We start from the raw sequence: 14,776 nt of genomic DNA, 5'->3' as shown, positions 1-14,776 counted from the left end.
ATGGATTGTGGATGATAGATGGTGGATGATAGGTGGTAGACGATGAATGACGATTGATGGTTGACAATGGGATGGTTGACAATGAGTGGTTGATGGTAATTTTTAATAAAGCGAAATAATAAAAAATTAATTGATTGTTATTACAAAATTTAAATACATAAGAATCGTTAATAATTAGACAAAATTAGATTAAAGATTGATTCTTAGACCATTTGCAAATTTGATTAATGAACTTTTTTATTTATCTGAACAGAGATAACTCAGATAAGACAAAAAATTTGCCTTTGCAACAGTATATATATATAATCTGAAAAAAAATTATATGTACACATATGCACATAAAGCATTGTTTTTTTGTGCACAATAGTGCACATTTTTACTAATTTTATTGATATTTTCTTTAAGAAATTTTGTGATATTAAATTTTAAAAATTGTGCACATAAAAATTAAAATGTGCACATGTGCATGAATTTTTATACATTACTTTGCAATTCCCAAAATATATTAATGATTAAAATCTTCAAATGAGATAGATCAATTGAGTGTTTATGAACAAAACTACTAATTTGCCAAAATGGTCAAAATATTTTGTCCACAGATATATATAAAATCACTTTATCTCTTGCATTAATATAATTTTTATATCCTATATGAAATAAAAGTATAGGTAAGATAGTATAGAAACTCTCATCTTATATGTTAGAGCTTGAGATGTTTCTCTTTAAGCTAACATTTTTACATTCAAGTAAATTTCGCTTTGAACTTTTATGCTTTATTGATAGAATATACCCTCATTCCTATCAATTAAACCTTTTTCTCTACAAATCTAATATTCCCTAATTATAATGTTTTATATAAAAAAAGTATAGCTCACAAATTGAAAATTGCATATATTGTTTATTTTCTAAATTTCACGCAGCCTTGTTAAAAAAATATATTAAGGTAGTAGGGTATACTTTTCAAATTTTTCAAATTCATTGCTAAACTTTTTTATATACATATCTATATTATCATCACTAGAATTCGCTGACAAACTACTGGTATAGTGTTTTAATTTTTTCTCTATGATTTGATCAAGATTTTTTAGTATATATATTAGGGATCTGGCCTTGAAGTCATTATCCTCTACATGCGGAAGTTGCCATTCACTACATATTTTCATGTATTTCCAATCAAATGCATAATTAGTAAAAAATTGTGGTTCAAAGACGATGATATTATATCCTTGTTTTCGTGCAAAATCAGTGTAAAGTTTGCACAAGTAACAACATCTTTTGAACACTGCTATAAACACCCTACTTTTAATTCCCTTGTTGATAATAAGGGCCAATATGTTCATTTGCGCATGTGAGCATATATATTTTTTAACGTCATCACCATCAAGTTGTTGTTGTTTTCGTGTAGCATTGTCAGTATATACTTTACTGATTCTTTCCATTACTTCGGGCATTTCTGAACACCTATCCATGAAACATTTATATTTGTCTTCATCAATAAACCTTTTGATAATATTTTTCCACGAATATATGGGATGATTATTTATGATAACAGGCCCCCCTTTAAACACTTGAACGTTAGAGAATAATGATTTGTATTGTATATTACGTGCACATTTTATGATACCTATAACTGATACCATATAAGACGCCACTTTTTTAATATGTCTTAAAAATTCTGAGGGAATCCTAGACTCAACTTTAGCTTTTTTAATTTTCTTATAATACTCTTTACAAACTCCGGATATCGTGATCGTACTTGTATTATTTGTATCGCCAACCTTAGCCGAAAAAAAATCTTTGAAAGATTTAACGTGTTCATCATCACCATAGAATTCAATATCATCCTTAAGTTTTTTCAATCTAGACTCAAGTTTAGTAGAACAATAAAGTGTCACAGCCACGAGAAAATTCCTTTCGTTATCTTCTGATTTTGCGGGAGCATTCTTCGATATATTTTTTAGATATTTCGTAATATTATCAATAAACTTATTATCTTTGTCTAGCCAATCAGAGTTCTTAGAAAGGTAAATTTCACAGCGATCTTGTAAAATACTTAACCATACTGCAACTACCTCTTTATCCCTTGCAAGTATTGTTGTTAAATAGCAGGAAAATATCTAATAAACATTCAAGTCAGTTAATTCTTTTGCTTTACCGACAACAAATTTGATACTCTGAGCAACGCATACTTTATCATACAACTCCTTCTTACGCTCTTTCTCACGCTCTTGATCCTTTCGAACTATTTGACTGTATGATAGCATACTTAATTAAACACAGCTATTGATAATATTCTATAGATCAAAGCGATTGGTCATGATCATGATAAAATTCCAGCAAAAACGAAACTGTTTGACCCCTATTGAGCCACAATTAGCAAAACTACATAATTATAATATCATTTTGCCGGTCCGAAATGTTACGCTGAATATATTAGCTTTAGAGTAAGGAGTGATGTTTAGCGTCGTTTAGCGTCGCGCTGATCGCGTGCTGGCCGAGATTCCAATATGTGGTTGTGGTCTAAAACTTATTTGCCACCTGTTATTTGTCACCAAACTCGGCGTAACCTGTTACATATTTGGCATTTCACAGAAATTCACATAACTCACAAAATTATGTGATAATATATACTTATTGTATAGTATTTAAGCAATAACGTGCTGTTTTCGATTGAGGCCATTTGATTGGCTCAGATTGTGCCACGAAGTGGTACAATATGACCGATCAAATGGTTGAGATCGAAAACAGCAAAGTACAGTCAAACTTCGATGTACCGATACTGTCAGGACAGGAAAAAAATATCGGTAGATCGGAATATTAGTATATTATAAAGAATTTTATGTAACGATATTATTATAGTATGTTGATCTATATCGTTATAAAAAAAAATTTTTCCAATTATTTTAAAATAAAATATTATTTATTATTAATAAATTGTATTTGAGATTAGTATTTTATTAATGCATGATATATAACGTTATATTACAAGATTTGAACAAAATTATCTAATGTAATATGTTTTGAATTATTGACATATGATTTTAATACTTGACGCCTTAATTTTTGCAACATAATTAATTCATTAGAATCAATAGGAATATCAGATGAATGCTCAAAAAACACAATAAGTTCATCCAAATATTCTAAAGCTCCTTTTTTTGAAATTATTTCTAAAGGTTCCTCATTTAGATTTTCTTTTGATTCATCATTATTTGATTTTACCATAGAGATAATTTCATCATCAGTCAACCCTTCATCACCTTTTAAACAATCATCTATATGAAGAAATTCATTTACGTCTATAAGATCATTAAACGGGAGCTCATAAATTAGATCTTGTAATGCCAATTTATCACGAACTACTTGTTCATCATAACCACCAATTTCGTTATCTGTTTCATCCAAATCACCCAGTGGAAGAATTTTTGTATGCTGCCAACAGTGAAAAATTGTCTGTTGACTTACAGCATTCCATGCATCTTTACTAAAATTAATAGCATCATAGATGTTTAAAGGAATGACTGCCTTATTTAATTCTTGTGAAATTTCATATGCTTCAACTCTGTTTCTAACAAGTAATTTTCGATACTGTGTCTAAATTATTAAAAAATTGATAAAATTAGAATTTACTTTGCAAAATATATTTTATTTGCAAATTAATAAGAAGTATTATTTACCTTAAATGAATTAATTATTCCTGCATCGCAAAGCTGTAAATGAGCTGTAGTATTTGGTGGCAAATAATGCACAGCCACATTTGTTAAATTTGTTTTTCATTTATTATATGTACTGGAGCATTGTCAACAAGTAAAAGAATGTTGCGATGCTGCAACCGCATTTGTGTATCCAACTTCATAAGATAATCATTCCATATTGAAACTTGCATCCAGGCGGTTGAGTTCCAATAATAATTAACTGGTAATTCCTCCTTTTTTTTCCATTTAATATTCATGGATTTTGATATGCATGTATAAAGAGTGGCTTTAATTTTTCAGTTCCAGTTGCATTGCATGTAAGGAGGAGAGTTACCCACTTTTTGGATTTTTTTTTTTCAGAAAGTGGACCTTTTGCTAACGTTTTTGAAGGTTCAAGGTCCCAGTATAATCCTATAATAAATAAAATAAAATATTAGATATTATTTTGTTATTTTTTGGCAAAATTTATAATGATTACCTGTTTCATCACAATTAAAAACATCATTCAAATCATAATTTTTAATAATTTCGCGTAATTTTCTTCTTTCTTCTTCTAACATTTCTAGCGGTGCACTTTTTGCTTCACCCCATTTAACATATTCCTTTAAATGGTAACGCTGTTTAAATTTATCTATCCATCCAGTAGAAGCCACAAAATTATCAATTTCAAACCCCCTTGCAAAAATTTTTGCTTTTTCTCGTAAAATATCACCATTAATTACAATCTCTGCAGAAAGTGCATTAGTTACCTATAACGCAAGAGTCTCTTCTACTTGAGGAAAGCAAGGTGGTCTTTCTCTCTGTTTGTTTGCTTCTTCTGAATCAGGATCTACAAGCAACCACTTGTCTTTTTTTTAAAAAATATCTGAGACGGTGTTTTGCTTAATTTTATATATAACAGCAAGTTCTTCTTGAGTAGGTCGTGGTATTTGTTTATAGTCCAAACAGAGTTGATGTTTCTGTGCATGTGTTAACACAACTCTTTTCTTTGTCTGAGAAAAATCTTGAACATCTTTTCTTCTTTTTTATTAAGGCATGATTTGTGTAAAACGCGAAAAGTATCTTTTTGATTAATTAATTCTTTAATTAAATACATCTTTTAAAAATGGCACATGCTTCAAAAAAGTACAACAGCGTGTTTAAAAAGCAAAAAAGTTTAGGTCACATGCTGGTGTAACTTAGATTATCGGTACATATTATTATACAATTACTATAAAGGGACAAAGAAAAAGTATCGTTACGTATTACATCGTGAAACTCTATATAATATCGGTATAACAAGATTTTTTTATTAATTATGAAACGGGATAATTGAAATTTATCGGTACAGACCATTTATCGGTATATAGAATATCGGTACATCGAAGTTTGACTGTATTGCCTAAAGACCTATACAATAAGTGTTTTATTATATAGACTCTCACGATCACACTATTAAATCAATCACGAGTTAATTTATAGTCTATTTGTATAAAAATCTAATTTTATTAATTTTATTATGTATTTGTAATGATTTAAACAGTATTCATTTATTATATATATCATCAATAAAGCTATTCAATAAATGTAAAAAAAATACAGTGTGATCCTATAAGGATATATAATAAACACATTTATTACTCCTGATCACCGCATAATATCACAAAATTCTCAGGGGTTATATATAAAATCACAAAAAAATATTTTTCGATAATCAAAATCTATTTTTCACTTTAAAATGTCATTTAGAAAACGCACTAAAACTAATAAAGCTAATGCTATAACAATTTATACAAGAGTTAAAGAACATCCAGATGTTTTTCGCGTTGAAAATAGTCTTTTATTTTGTAATTATTGCGACCTTTTTGTGGAATGGAGGCATAAGTCAACAGTAGATTCTCATTGTTTAGGAAAAAAGCACCTAGCGCAAAAAAAAATCTATGAAGCTAATAAAAACAAGGGTCACAGATCTGCATAAAAATGTCACCTGCAGATCTGTGCAGATCTGTGCAGATCTGCACCTCAAAAAATTTCCCGGTGAATATTTAACAGTTACAGCAATTTCAAAGGCAAGGAATATAGTAGAAACAATAAGAAGGTATAAAAAATTGTCACATTTAAATTATTTAATTAGATTATTTAACCACAATTAATTATTAACTTTAGATTATTTAGTTATTTTTAAATTATTTAGTTATATTTAGTTTATTTGAAAATATCTAGTTTATTTAATTATATTTAAATTATTTAGCTATAGCTAGGTTATTTTATTACTAAATAACCTAATCTAAGCCAATTATACCTAAATAATATAATTATATTATTTATATTATTTAGGTATAATCAGCTTTGATATATCATATAGTCATTATATCAAGTTCTGGCTATATCTTTTAAAATCTTGAATTTTATAGAAATTTATTATTATAATATTTTATATATTAAGCTTTATAAAATATATTTATAAAGCTAATTCTTAATAGCTATATATCCAAATTCAACATTAATATTTTTGCATTTATTGAAACCAAGATATTTTAACATTCATTTTTATTATTATTCTTGAAAATAATAAACCCTATTTTCAAATTTTATTAAAAATCCGTTTTTACTAATATTATTCATGGATTATAGTACTGATTATAGTAGAATTATTAATTCTGATAACAATTGAAAATCAAATTAAATTTTAGCTAAAAAAATTTTTGTATTAAAAAATTTTTCAGAGAATTTTTACAATTTTTACAAATATTAAAATATTCAAGATTTTTGGAAAAATTGTGTAAGAGTAAGGATAAGAGGGTAACAAGATTATGTGGTAATGTTGTAAAAAGGAAAAGGTAATGAGAAAGTAATGCCATAATAGTGAGGTTATGTGGTGATGTTTTAAATGAGTGTAATAAATGAATGAATATAATTTGAGGCGAAAATGATTTTTGTGAAAAAGTGATATAATGTATGTGTATTTGATTTTAGATCTATTAAGATGTTTGCCAAGCGACGATAAATACACATATGAAAGCAAATTTATACCTTCAAGCACCTAATTCTAATTTTCAATTCTTTACATTGAGTATTAATACTATTTTGTGCCAAAGGTTCCTTAGTAATCACCTCAAACTTATATTTACTATATAACAAAACAACCATCATTTTAAGTAAAGTCATTGCAAATTGTCTACCTGGGCACATACGTAACCCACCACCAAAATATACAAGTGCATTTTTGTCATAAGTTTCTTTTTCATTATTGCTACTTGCTAAAAATCTCAAGGGATTAAATTTCGTAGGTTCTTCCCAATAGTTTTGGTGCACGTGTAAACTCAAAATATTGACTGATAAATGTGTTGATGAAGGAATTTGGAACTCATCAATTTGATCAGAATGTGTGGCGAAACGTGTAATTGTTGCTGTAACTGGCCTAACTCTTAAAACTAAAAATTATCGCCACAAGGTTAAACAGTGTTTAATATATTGATCGAAGTGATAAAATTTTTAATAATGCTCACCTTCTTTTATTACAGCTTCAATATATTCAAGTTTACTTAGATCTTCATAGGTAACGTTAAAATCAGGTCCATCCCCAAATATATTATCAATTTCATCAAGAACTCGTTGTTTAATATCTGGATCGTTTCCAATATAATAAAGAACAAACGATAAAGTATTCGAGGGCTTTAAAAAAAAAATCATTATTAACAATTTATCTATAAAATAGAATATGAAATAAATTATAATACATACACTATCGACTCCTTCAATAAGTATCTCTGCAATATTATCACCGATTTCTTCATTAGTCATAGGTTTCTCATTGTTGTCATTTGATTTATTAGCTGTCAATAACATGCTTAACATATCAGTGGACAACTTCTCATTATCATCAATACTTTCAATTTCTTCTAGGCGCTCCTTGACCAAATTGTATGTGTAATTTCTCGTCCACGTCATATTCTTGTATAGGTAATTTGTATAAATATTTATAATTGGAAAATTACGTATAAATGGTGGAACCATGAGATAATATTGCACACAATCAGATGCAATACTCAAACGATCAAAAAATTCTTCATACAAATTTTTTTGAGGATTTTTATTGGTGGTCCTATCATAATAAGTTGATAGTAAATTAGGATGTCGATTGGTAGTCATCAACATTATAGTTTCGGCGAAAATTCTTCTCGCCCACGGTATAAAATCAATTTCTACGGATTTTTCTTGTTCGTCACACACAAATTGACCTGTTTCTTCGATCAATAAGTTCCAGAACTTTTCCAAATCTTGAAAACCGCTATCAATTAATTTCATGCCAAATTTTAGTGCATTGGGTGCCGCAACAGCTCTAATAAAAATTTTCTTAATATATGACCAGGAATTAAAATCTACATTAAATAATATTCCATTATGTCCCTTTTGTAAGTCATCTAATCCGTCTCGAGTTGTTATTCGCACAAAGTAATTATTGTCCTTTACTGAACTCATTATTCGTTCGACTATCCGTGAATCACTAATCATTAAATATTTACTGGACCCAAAATACAGTTCAAACACATCTCCATATTTCAAACTCAGACGATGAAGCCAAGCTTGAAGGTCATTACTATAATAAAAGTATTGATGTAAATTACCTAATATAGGCAACGGAAGTGGACCCGGATATGAAATTGAACGAGTGAAATAATCATAATAAAATTTTAGAATATATAATGTTGAAATTAAAATAATAAGGACTAAAAACTCTAAAATTGATAGTTTGAATTCTTTGAAAAATGACATTTTCTGTGAGAAAAAACTCCCTAAGGTGTAAGCAAAAGTAGATCATCTTTTATCAGAAAAAAATTCTTGTTTATTAAGTATTACAAAAATGTTTATCAACCTAAAATTCAGAATCTTCATGTGGCTACCTTCTACAATTGTTAAAAATCTGATTAAATAATAATAGTTTTTATTTAAATAGAATGGTTTATAGAACTTAAAGACCAATAAAAATTAAACTAATTAAACTATGCTTGGGTAGCGTGGGTAAAATACGGAAGGCCTATTTTTGGTATAGAACCAGAAAATAGAAAAATCGTAGCTTGTACGCAGTGATTGGGCAAAGTAAAAATTATTATGCGTTTAACTGCTTAATTGCGCCACAGTTCTTAATCTTACGTAATCAAGAGTCCATTTATCAGTTTCACTATTAAACGCTCCATTCCTACACATTCCTTCAACTTCACCCTTAACAATTTCTTTTTCATTATCTTCCAAAGGAGCCAAAAAGGAGAATCCAAACGTCTCAACCCATCCACTAATTGTAGTTGGTAGTTCCGTTGGCCTTGAAAAATGAGAAATATTACTAACGCTAAATTTATATTTGCTTAAGATTTGCGTGTAATCTTCCGGTGATGGGAAGTACCTTTAATAATTTTTCGAATTTTAAATCAGAACAAAAGAGAATTTTGTGAATGTAATGTTAAAATATAAATATTCACCATGGTGACAGATCTTTTCCGTTATAACCGCGTTTGTCTAAAGCGCTAATCAAAGACTTTTCGACACCTTTCATGAATAAATTTTTAAAAGAAAATAAAGAAAATGAATTATTTTATTATTTTTTATTTGAGGAAATTTACGTGATATGCAACTAGAAATCCTCACTTTGCACATTTCCGAAGCCTCCAAGTTCTGCCACAAATCTACCGCCAGGCTTAAGACATTTTGCGATTCCCTCAATTACAGCTTCTTGATTTTTCATCCAATGGAGCGCTAATCAATGATTAATTAGTTTGGCTTCCTCGTTTTTGTTCAATTTCTTTTTAGAATACATACCAGCATTCGAAAACACACTATCGAAATATCCAACAAAACCTTCATTATTAGCCCATTCGATTAGTTTTTCACAATCAACTACTCTAACATCTTTACATCCATTTAATTTAGCTTCTTCGATCATATGTTGACTTTTATCAATTCCAATACATTCTTTACACGATTCTTGAATTTTATATGTTAACATTCCATCTCCACATCCTAAATCTAAAATTCTTTCATATGGTTTTGGGGAGAGAAGCGTGATAAGACTATGTTCTACTAATTTTGGCACAAAATTTGCGTGAAGTTTATAATTTATTGGTGACCACGGATCGGCTTTTTCACTATTATCCATTTATTATTACTAACTATTAACTAATTGTCTGAATGTTGGTGACTCGATATAGTAGTCTATTTATAATATTTTACACGTGTTGTATTCGCGATGACTCATTTGACTCTTAACAAGTCATAAAGTGTCATATGGGCACAAGGTCACAAGATCAGCGATATAAATGCTAAATCCTGATCAGACATTTGTTTTGAAGGGTGAGACATTACATGCATTTTTTCAATGGTTTTGATCTATAGATAGCTTTTAAGTTTAAATTAAAAATTTTAAATTTGATTGGTAATTTGTAAAATGAAGATCGTTATTACAATTGCGTCGCACTAATTCGATGCATTGTTGAAGCATTCTTAGCATTCTTCAATTAAAAAAAAATTACGTGATCGATTATTAAATTTATTACAATGTTTTGAGGAATAATATATGATAGAGAAGAAATCGAAAAGCTTCATGAGTGAAGAATTACGCAATTTGATTTGATTGAGTTTTTAAGAGTTTTCCTTTTTTTTTTTACTTTTTTACAATATTTACAATCGGGAGTAGGATATATAAAATAAATTTAATGTACAATGTATGATTTTTAATCACCCGTTTAGCTTGTAACATATAATTAATGATAATAACTTAAAATGTTTGACGATATTATTATTCACGCCATATTTACTAATTTACAATCTAAACAATCTATTTACCCAATGATTTTTTATACAACTAATCTTACATAAATATCACTTTGAAAAAAATGATGTTTTTCATCAGATCACCAAGATTATATTATTACTTGTTGTTACAGCATTAATATAACTTAGCACATTGTTCAAATAATTTTTCTTGAATTCTCATTAAAATTACTAAAGCAACATCTTCCCATTTTACTTCCAACATCACATCATGAGCGACATCTCTCACAATATTAACTTTAATCCCGCCGTACGTTTTACCTGATTCTTCCACCATATCAACTGGTATAATACAATCTTTTTCGCCGCCAATTATAATCATCGATTTTGAGAAGTCTTTTTGACTCATAATTTTCTTTTTGTCAACGAAAGTTGTCAATGTTTGTAAATTTAATTTTGTATTAACGGTTGGTTCTAATTTAGAGTGATATTGGTTGAGTAAATCCTGCGGAAGGTTTGGTGAAAAGAAGGATTTCTGAACTCTTTCTGGAGTCGAGATTAAAAGGTAGGAACTTTGAAGTAGTAAAGTAAAGAGTGCTGCAGGAGTTCTCGAAAACCAATGTGAAAACGAATAGACTGAACCGGTTGGAGGAACTGAACAAAGCAAAACGCATGAAGTTATCTTATCAAATGAAGTTTCTAAATATTTTTGACATATAGCTCCACCCATTGCGTGACTAAAAAATCGAGAAAAAAAAATGAATATATATAAAATATAAAAGTCATAAAAAAGCCATGATTCTTACCCGATTATAATTGGTTTCAATGAAGTGTTTGTACGTAAAAAGTCAACTACTGACGAAACCTAAAAAATTATACGTGAATCAAAAATCTAAAGAAATTCTTTATATTTTTTTTCCTTAAACATACATCTTCAACATATTGCTCCAAGGTCCACGTTGTAGCTTTATTTTTTACCCTTGTACTGTTGCCATGTCCACGTAAACTGGATATTAAATTAATAATTATAAATTTTTTGCTCTTTTGAACCAATTTTTTTATAAATTTATTTACCTCACAGCAAAACAGTCAAAGCCCCTACCAGCAAACCATCCGAGAAAGTTTTCCCAACACCAAGCCGCGTGATATGAACCGTGAATAAATAATAATGGTGGCAAGTTTACGTGTTGTATCTAAATAAAAGATATTAAATATCGAATGTCAAAAAATTTTTTTTTTTATATTACAAACCTTATTCCTTCCTATACTGTATAGGAGTTCTAGTTGAATATCATCAGTAGAATCAACAAAAATGGTCTTGTAAGAAGGTAAAAACTTTGATGAATATGACATAATTAGAAGTTTCGAAGAAGAAAAATTTTTCTTCTAAATTTGAGGCGTAAAAAAAAAAATTCCTAATTATAAGAATTGAATATGCAACTTGAAAATCAGTATTCCTGTTTATATACGTTTTTTGATGTTGAACCGATGAACCGTGCACATTAAAATATTTAAAAAATGGCCCTTTTTTTTAAATGACAAAATGAGGGATCGTAAATTTGTAATTTTGTACTAGTTTATCTGTTATCTTCTTATCTTGTGTTGTTATTGTATTATTATTATGATGTATTACCCTAGGTATTACAATCGGATTTTTGTTTACCTTATCGTTGATAAGGATATAGTATGTGGCGCAGTCATTACGGAATCTTCCTACTGAGCGTTTAATATTATATGAGGTCATACTTTTTTACTCTAAATAGAAAGAACTTGTTTGTTAAGTATTTCTAATTTTCTAATTTTGGGAAGAATAATTTTAATTTTTCCGAAAAGTTTTGTTACGTTTTAACTAACTTTGTTACACTACAGCTTAATAGATAAATAAATAATCAGATATTTTTAAACAGTGGTCGTTTTTAGTCAAAAGACGGAGAAATTGAGACGTAATAAATACATATCGCGAGAATTAAATACTTAATTGCTTACTAGAAGATTTATTAAGCATGTGATATATATAGTAAGGATTTTCATATGATTTTAATGACGAATGACGTGCATATAAAGAAGTTTAGATTGGGCTTAAAAAATATATATTTTTTTTCTTTAGTATGGTCTCTTGGATCGCTGGAATAGTCAATTGTAGTCATTTGAAACATTAATATCCTGGTGAAAACTATTTAAAGAAAGTCATGGATACAGAGAATATACTGAAGTCATTTTAGTCCTTGCAAAACACTTTCACTGGGAACTGGGAAACACATGTAGGAAGTATAGCAAAACCCGGGAAAGTGCCATCGAAAAACGTTCATGATATCGCTTGGCACATGGTTTATATCGTCGCATTTCTTTTTTTAAGATGATCACCGGCCTAAACCTAAATTCATACGTTATTGTAGATCTTAAACTTTTTAGTTCTTCTGCGGATATCGTGACTAATGTTGTACAAAATTTTGGAGGGGTTTTACAACAATATATTATACATTCGAGTTATAATATTACTTCAGAATTTAGTCATACAATTTAATCACGATGCTGATCACTTTAGTAGATACTATCCTGAATCTTTTGATATCAGTCGTACCAATTTTTGAATTAAAATCAAAATTCCATGAAGAATTAGAATATATATTGACTAGTTATAGTATAGTTTCAAGTGATATTATAAACTTTAAAAAAGTAGTTGATATTGGATCACTTGAATTATTTATTCCTCCAGATCAACTTGATACAAGATATAATTATGATTTTACAAATATTAATGACAATAAAAGAACTTTTATGAGAGGGAATTTTAATTATAACCGTCCCTATGGTTGGAAAAGATTTGCCCTCAAGGTTCTGGATAAATATGAAGACAACACTTGGTTTGGCGCTGAAGGCAGAAAAAATGAACAACATTCAACACAAAATGAATGGCCAGGTATTAGATAATTATTATTATTATTATTATTATTATTATTTCATAAAAAGATTGATCTTTTTAAATATTTTATTAGTTTGTTATCATGGAACTGTCATATATAATTGTAGATCAATTGTCGAAAATGGTTATCTTCTGAGTAAGGGTAAAAGATTTAGATTTGGTGTAGGAATTTATTCTACACCTGATATTAATGTAGCTGCTGAGTATTCTTTGAAATTCGCTCATAAAGGATCCTATTATATAGTTGTAATTCAGAATAGAGTTAATCCAAAAAGTTTAATTAAGATTTCAAAGATGAAAACGAACATTGGTGAATATTGGATTGCACCGACTGGGGATGATATACGACCATATGGAATTTGCATTAAGAAAGTTCTTTAAAGATGCTTCTAATAAATTTTCTTTACTATTTTTTCAAATAACTTTTTTTATCTTTGTTGTAAAATTAAAACTTTTTGTGGCTACTGGCTTTCTTCTTTCCTACTTATTTGGAAGTATGAATGATGAAGTGATTAAGTGATCAATGAGTGAGTCATATTATATTCTAATTTTTTTATATCAAATTTACGTTGATTGTGTTAGCATAACCCATATTTTATAATTTCACCTTTTCACTTTTCTCATAATGTACTATTTGATGTACATTTTCATGACTAAATAAAAAAATGGCTATAGTGTGAACTTCCCTTGATAGTCCTTAATATTCAGTTGTCATCCCACTTCAATTTAATTAGAGATCTGTGAGAGTAAAATATATCACGTGAGAATTTTTGAAAAGAAGTGAAAATCACGCAAGTGTATTTTGGGACCGTTGTATAATTTATCTTATGATATCTAAATTATTCTTTGTAATAATCTAGTTTTTGGCCATGTTAATTCAGATCTACAACCGAAAAATATAAAAAATATGATTAAATATTCAATGACATAAAGTTTTTCTATCACCCGTTAAATTCCGATATTATATGTTAAACGTGTTCGGATGAAATATACTAAACTATAAAGAAAAAATCTTGACCACGTACCATTAGTTACTATAACTCTGAAAAGAAATTCAAAAGACTAAATTCATAACGAGTAAAAATGAGATTTTATTTTTGCAATCATAATTTGGAATTTTATTGGTAATTAGAGTAATGCGGTGTTATGCTCTCACAAAGAAGCCAGGCAGCCAAGCATGAGAAATCATATTTGATGTAACGATCAAAATTAGAACTCACAAAGGATCGATAGGCGTAGTACAGATTTAAATAATGATTTACGAAATTAATTTTCATGTGAATTTGAATAAAAATCGGTTATAAATGGTAAGCTCACCAAAATTTCGATCGGGTTTTCGGGATATCAAATTCGCGAAGAATTTTTAATTGGCTAATGTCAACGTGAATGCTAAAGTCAAATACTCCAATCATGT

The 14,776-nt window shown here is 28.7% G+C and overlaps 6 protein-coding genes across 7 annotated transcripts; 1 reads left to right on the top strand and 5 right to left on the bottom strand.

The window, feature by feature from the left end:
- Nucleotides 1-938: 938 nt before the first annotated feature.
- Nucleotides 939-2,264, bottom strand: OCT59_010345 (uncharacterized protein; the record flags this gene model as incomplete). 2 transcript variants are annotated; one of them, XM_025310327.1, is made up of 2 exons in its annotated part: nt 939-2,117; nt 2,190-2,264. In XM_025310327.1, 2 exons carry the CDS (start codon nt 2,262-2,264, stop codon nt 939-941), a joined length of 1,254 nt encoding a protein of 417 aa, XP_025183346.1. The 2 variants fall into 2 exon arrangements, with proteins under 2 accessions (XP_025183346.1, XP_066000543.1); XM_066132949.1 differs by having other exon boundaries at nt 2,174-2,197.
- Nucleotides 2,265-2,982: 718 nt separating this feature from the next.
- On the bottom strand, nt 2,983-4,255 carry OCT59_010344 (uncharacterized protein; the record flags this gene model as incomplete). The annotated part of the gene is made up of 3 exons (XM_066132948.1): nt 2,983-3,594; nt 4,030-4,106; nt 4,174-4,255. The coding sequence occupies 3 exons, from the start codon at nt 4,253-4,255 to the stop codon at nt 2,983-2,985; spliced, it is 771 nt and encodes a 256-aa protein (XP_066000542.1).
- Nucleotides 4,256-6,265: 2,010 nt separating this feature from the next.
- On the bottom strand, nt 6,266-8,490 carry OCT59_010343 (uncharacterized protein). Its single transcript, XM_025315176.2, has 3 exons — nt 7,419-8,490; nt 7,184-7,349; nt 6,266-7,108 (listed from the first exon to the last, which is right to left on the bottom strand). Exons 1-3 carry the CDS (start codon nt 8,448-8,450, stop codon nt 6,702-6,704), a joined length of 1,605 nt encoding a protein of 534 aa, XP_025183347.1. The 5' UTR covers nt 8,451-8,490; the 3' UTR covers nt 6,266-6,701.
- Nucleotides 8,491-8,590: 100 nt separating this feature from the next.
- OCT59_010342 (uncharacterized protein) lies at nt 8,591-9,847 on the bottom strand. Its single transcript, XM_025315177.2, has 4 exons — nt 9,489-9,847; nt 9,318-9,425; nt 9,152-9,218; nt 8,591-9,075 (listed from the first exon to the last, which is right to left on the bottom strand). Exons 1-4 carry the CDS (start codon nt 9,823-9,825, stop codon nt 8,793-8,795), a joined length of 795 nt encoding a protein of 264 aa, XP_025183348.2. The 5' UTR covers nt 9,826-9,847; the 3' UTR covers nt 8,591-8,792.
- A 340-nt stretch (nt 9,848-10,187) lies between these two features.
- Nucleotides 10,188-11,827, bottom strand: OCT59_010341 (uncharacterized protein). The gene is made up of 5 exons (XM_025315179.2): nt 11,691-11,827; nt 11,514-11,632; nt 11,370-11,445; nt 11,246-11,304; nt 10,188-11,176 (listed from the first exon to the last, which is right to left on the bottom strand). The coding sequence occupies exons 1-5, from the start codon at nt 11,790-11,792 to the stop codon at nt 10,615-10,617; spliced, it is 918 nt and encodes a 305-aa protein (XP_025183350.1). The 5' UTR covers nt 11,793-11,827; the 3' UTR covers nt 10,188-10,614.
- A 530-nt stretch (nt 11,828-12,357) lies between these two features.
- OCT59_010340 (uncharacterized protein) lies at nt 12,358-13,777 on the top strand. Its single transcript, XM_025310328.2, has 3 exons — nt 12,358-12,456; nt 12,547-13,359; nt 13,436-13,777. Exons 2-3 carry the CDS (start codon nt 12,969-12,971, stop codon nt 13,741-13,743), a joined length of 699 nt encoding a protein of 232 aa, XP_025183351.1. The 5' UTR covers nt 12,358-12,456; nt 12,547-12,968; the 3' UTR covers nt 13,744-13,777.
- Nucleotides 13,778-14,776: the final 999 nt, after the last annotated feature.

The sequence above is a fragment of the Rhizophagus irregularis genome, chromosome 18, assembly GCF_026210795.1.
Source record: "Rhizophagus irregularis chromosome 18, complete sequence".
NCBI lineage: Eukaryota > Fungi > Glomeromycota > Glomeromycetes > Glomerales > Glomeraceae > Rhizophagus > Rhizophagus irregularis.
The sequence above is the reverse complement of the archived record's forward strand: the minus strand, read 5'-3'. Positions and strand labels throughout refer to the sequence as shown.

Coding starts and splice junctions, on each gene's coding strand:
- OCT59_010343 (XM_025315176.2), bottom strand. CDS start 8,450: ATGTCATTTTTCAAAGAATTCAAACTATCAATTTTAGAGTTTTTAGTC. Junction 7,350..7,418: donor TTATTGAAGGAGTCGATAGT/GTATGTATTATA, acceptor TTTTTTTTAAAG/CCCTCGAATACTTTATCGTT. Junction 7,109..7,183: donor TGAAGCTGTAATAAAAGAAG/GTGAGCATTATT, acceptor GATAATTTTTAG/TTTTAAGAGTTAGGCCAGTT.
- OCT59_010342 (XM_025315177.2), bottom strand. CDS start 9,825: ATGGATAATAGTGAAAAAGCCGATCCGTGGTCACCAATAAATTATAAA. Junction 9,219..9,317: donor AGGCTTCGGAAATGTGCAAA/GTGAGGATTTCT, acceptor TATTCATGAAAG/GTGTCGAAAAGTCTTTGATT. Junction 9,076..9,151: donor GGAAAAGATCTGTCACCATG/GTGAATATTTAT, acceptor AAATTATTAAAG/GTACTTCCCATCACCGGAAG.
- OCT59_010341 (XM_025315179.2), bottom strand. CDS start 11,792: ATGTCATATTCATCAAAGTTTTTACCTTCTTACAAGACCATTTTTGTT. Junction 11,446..11,513: donor TTTGACTGTTTTGCTGTGAG/GTAAATAAATTT, acceptor TTTAATATCCAG/TTTACGTGGACATGGCAACA. Junction 11,177..11,245: donor TTGAAACCAATTATAATCGG/GTAAGAATCATG, acceptor TCGATTTTTTAG/TCACGCAATGGGTGGAGCTA.
- OCT59_010340 (XM_025310328.2), top strand. CDS start 12,969: ATGCTGATCACTTTAGTAGATACTATCCTGAATCTTTTGATATCAGTC. Junction 13,360..13,435: donor AACACAAAATGAATGGCCAG/GTATTAGATAAT, acceptor ATATTTTATTAG/TTTGTTATCATGGAACTGTC.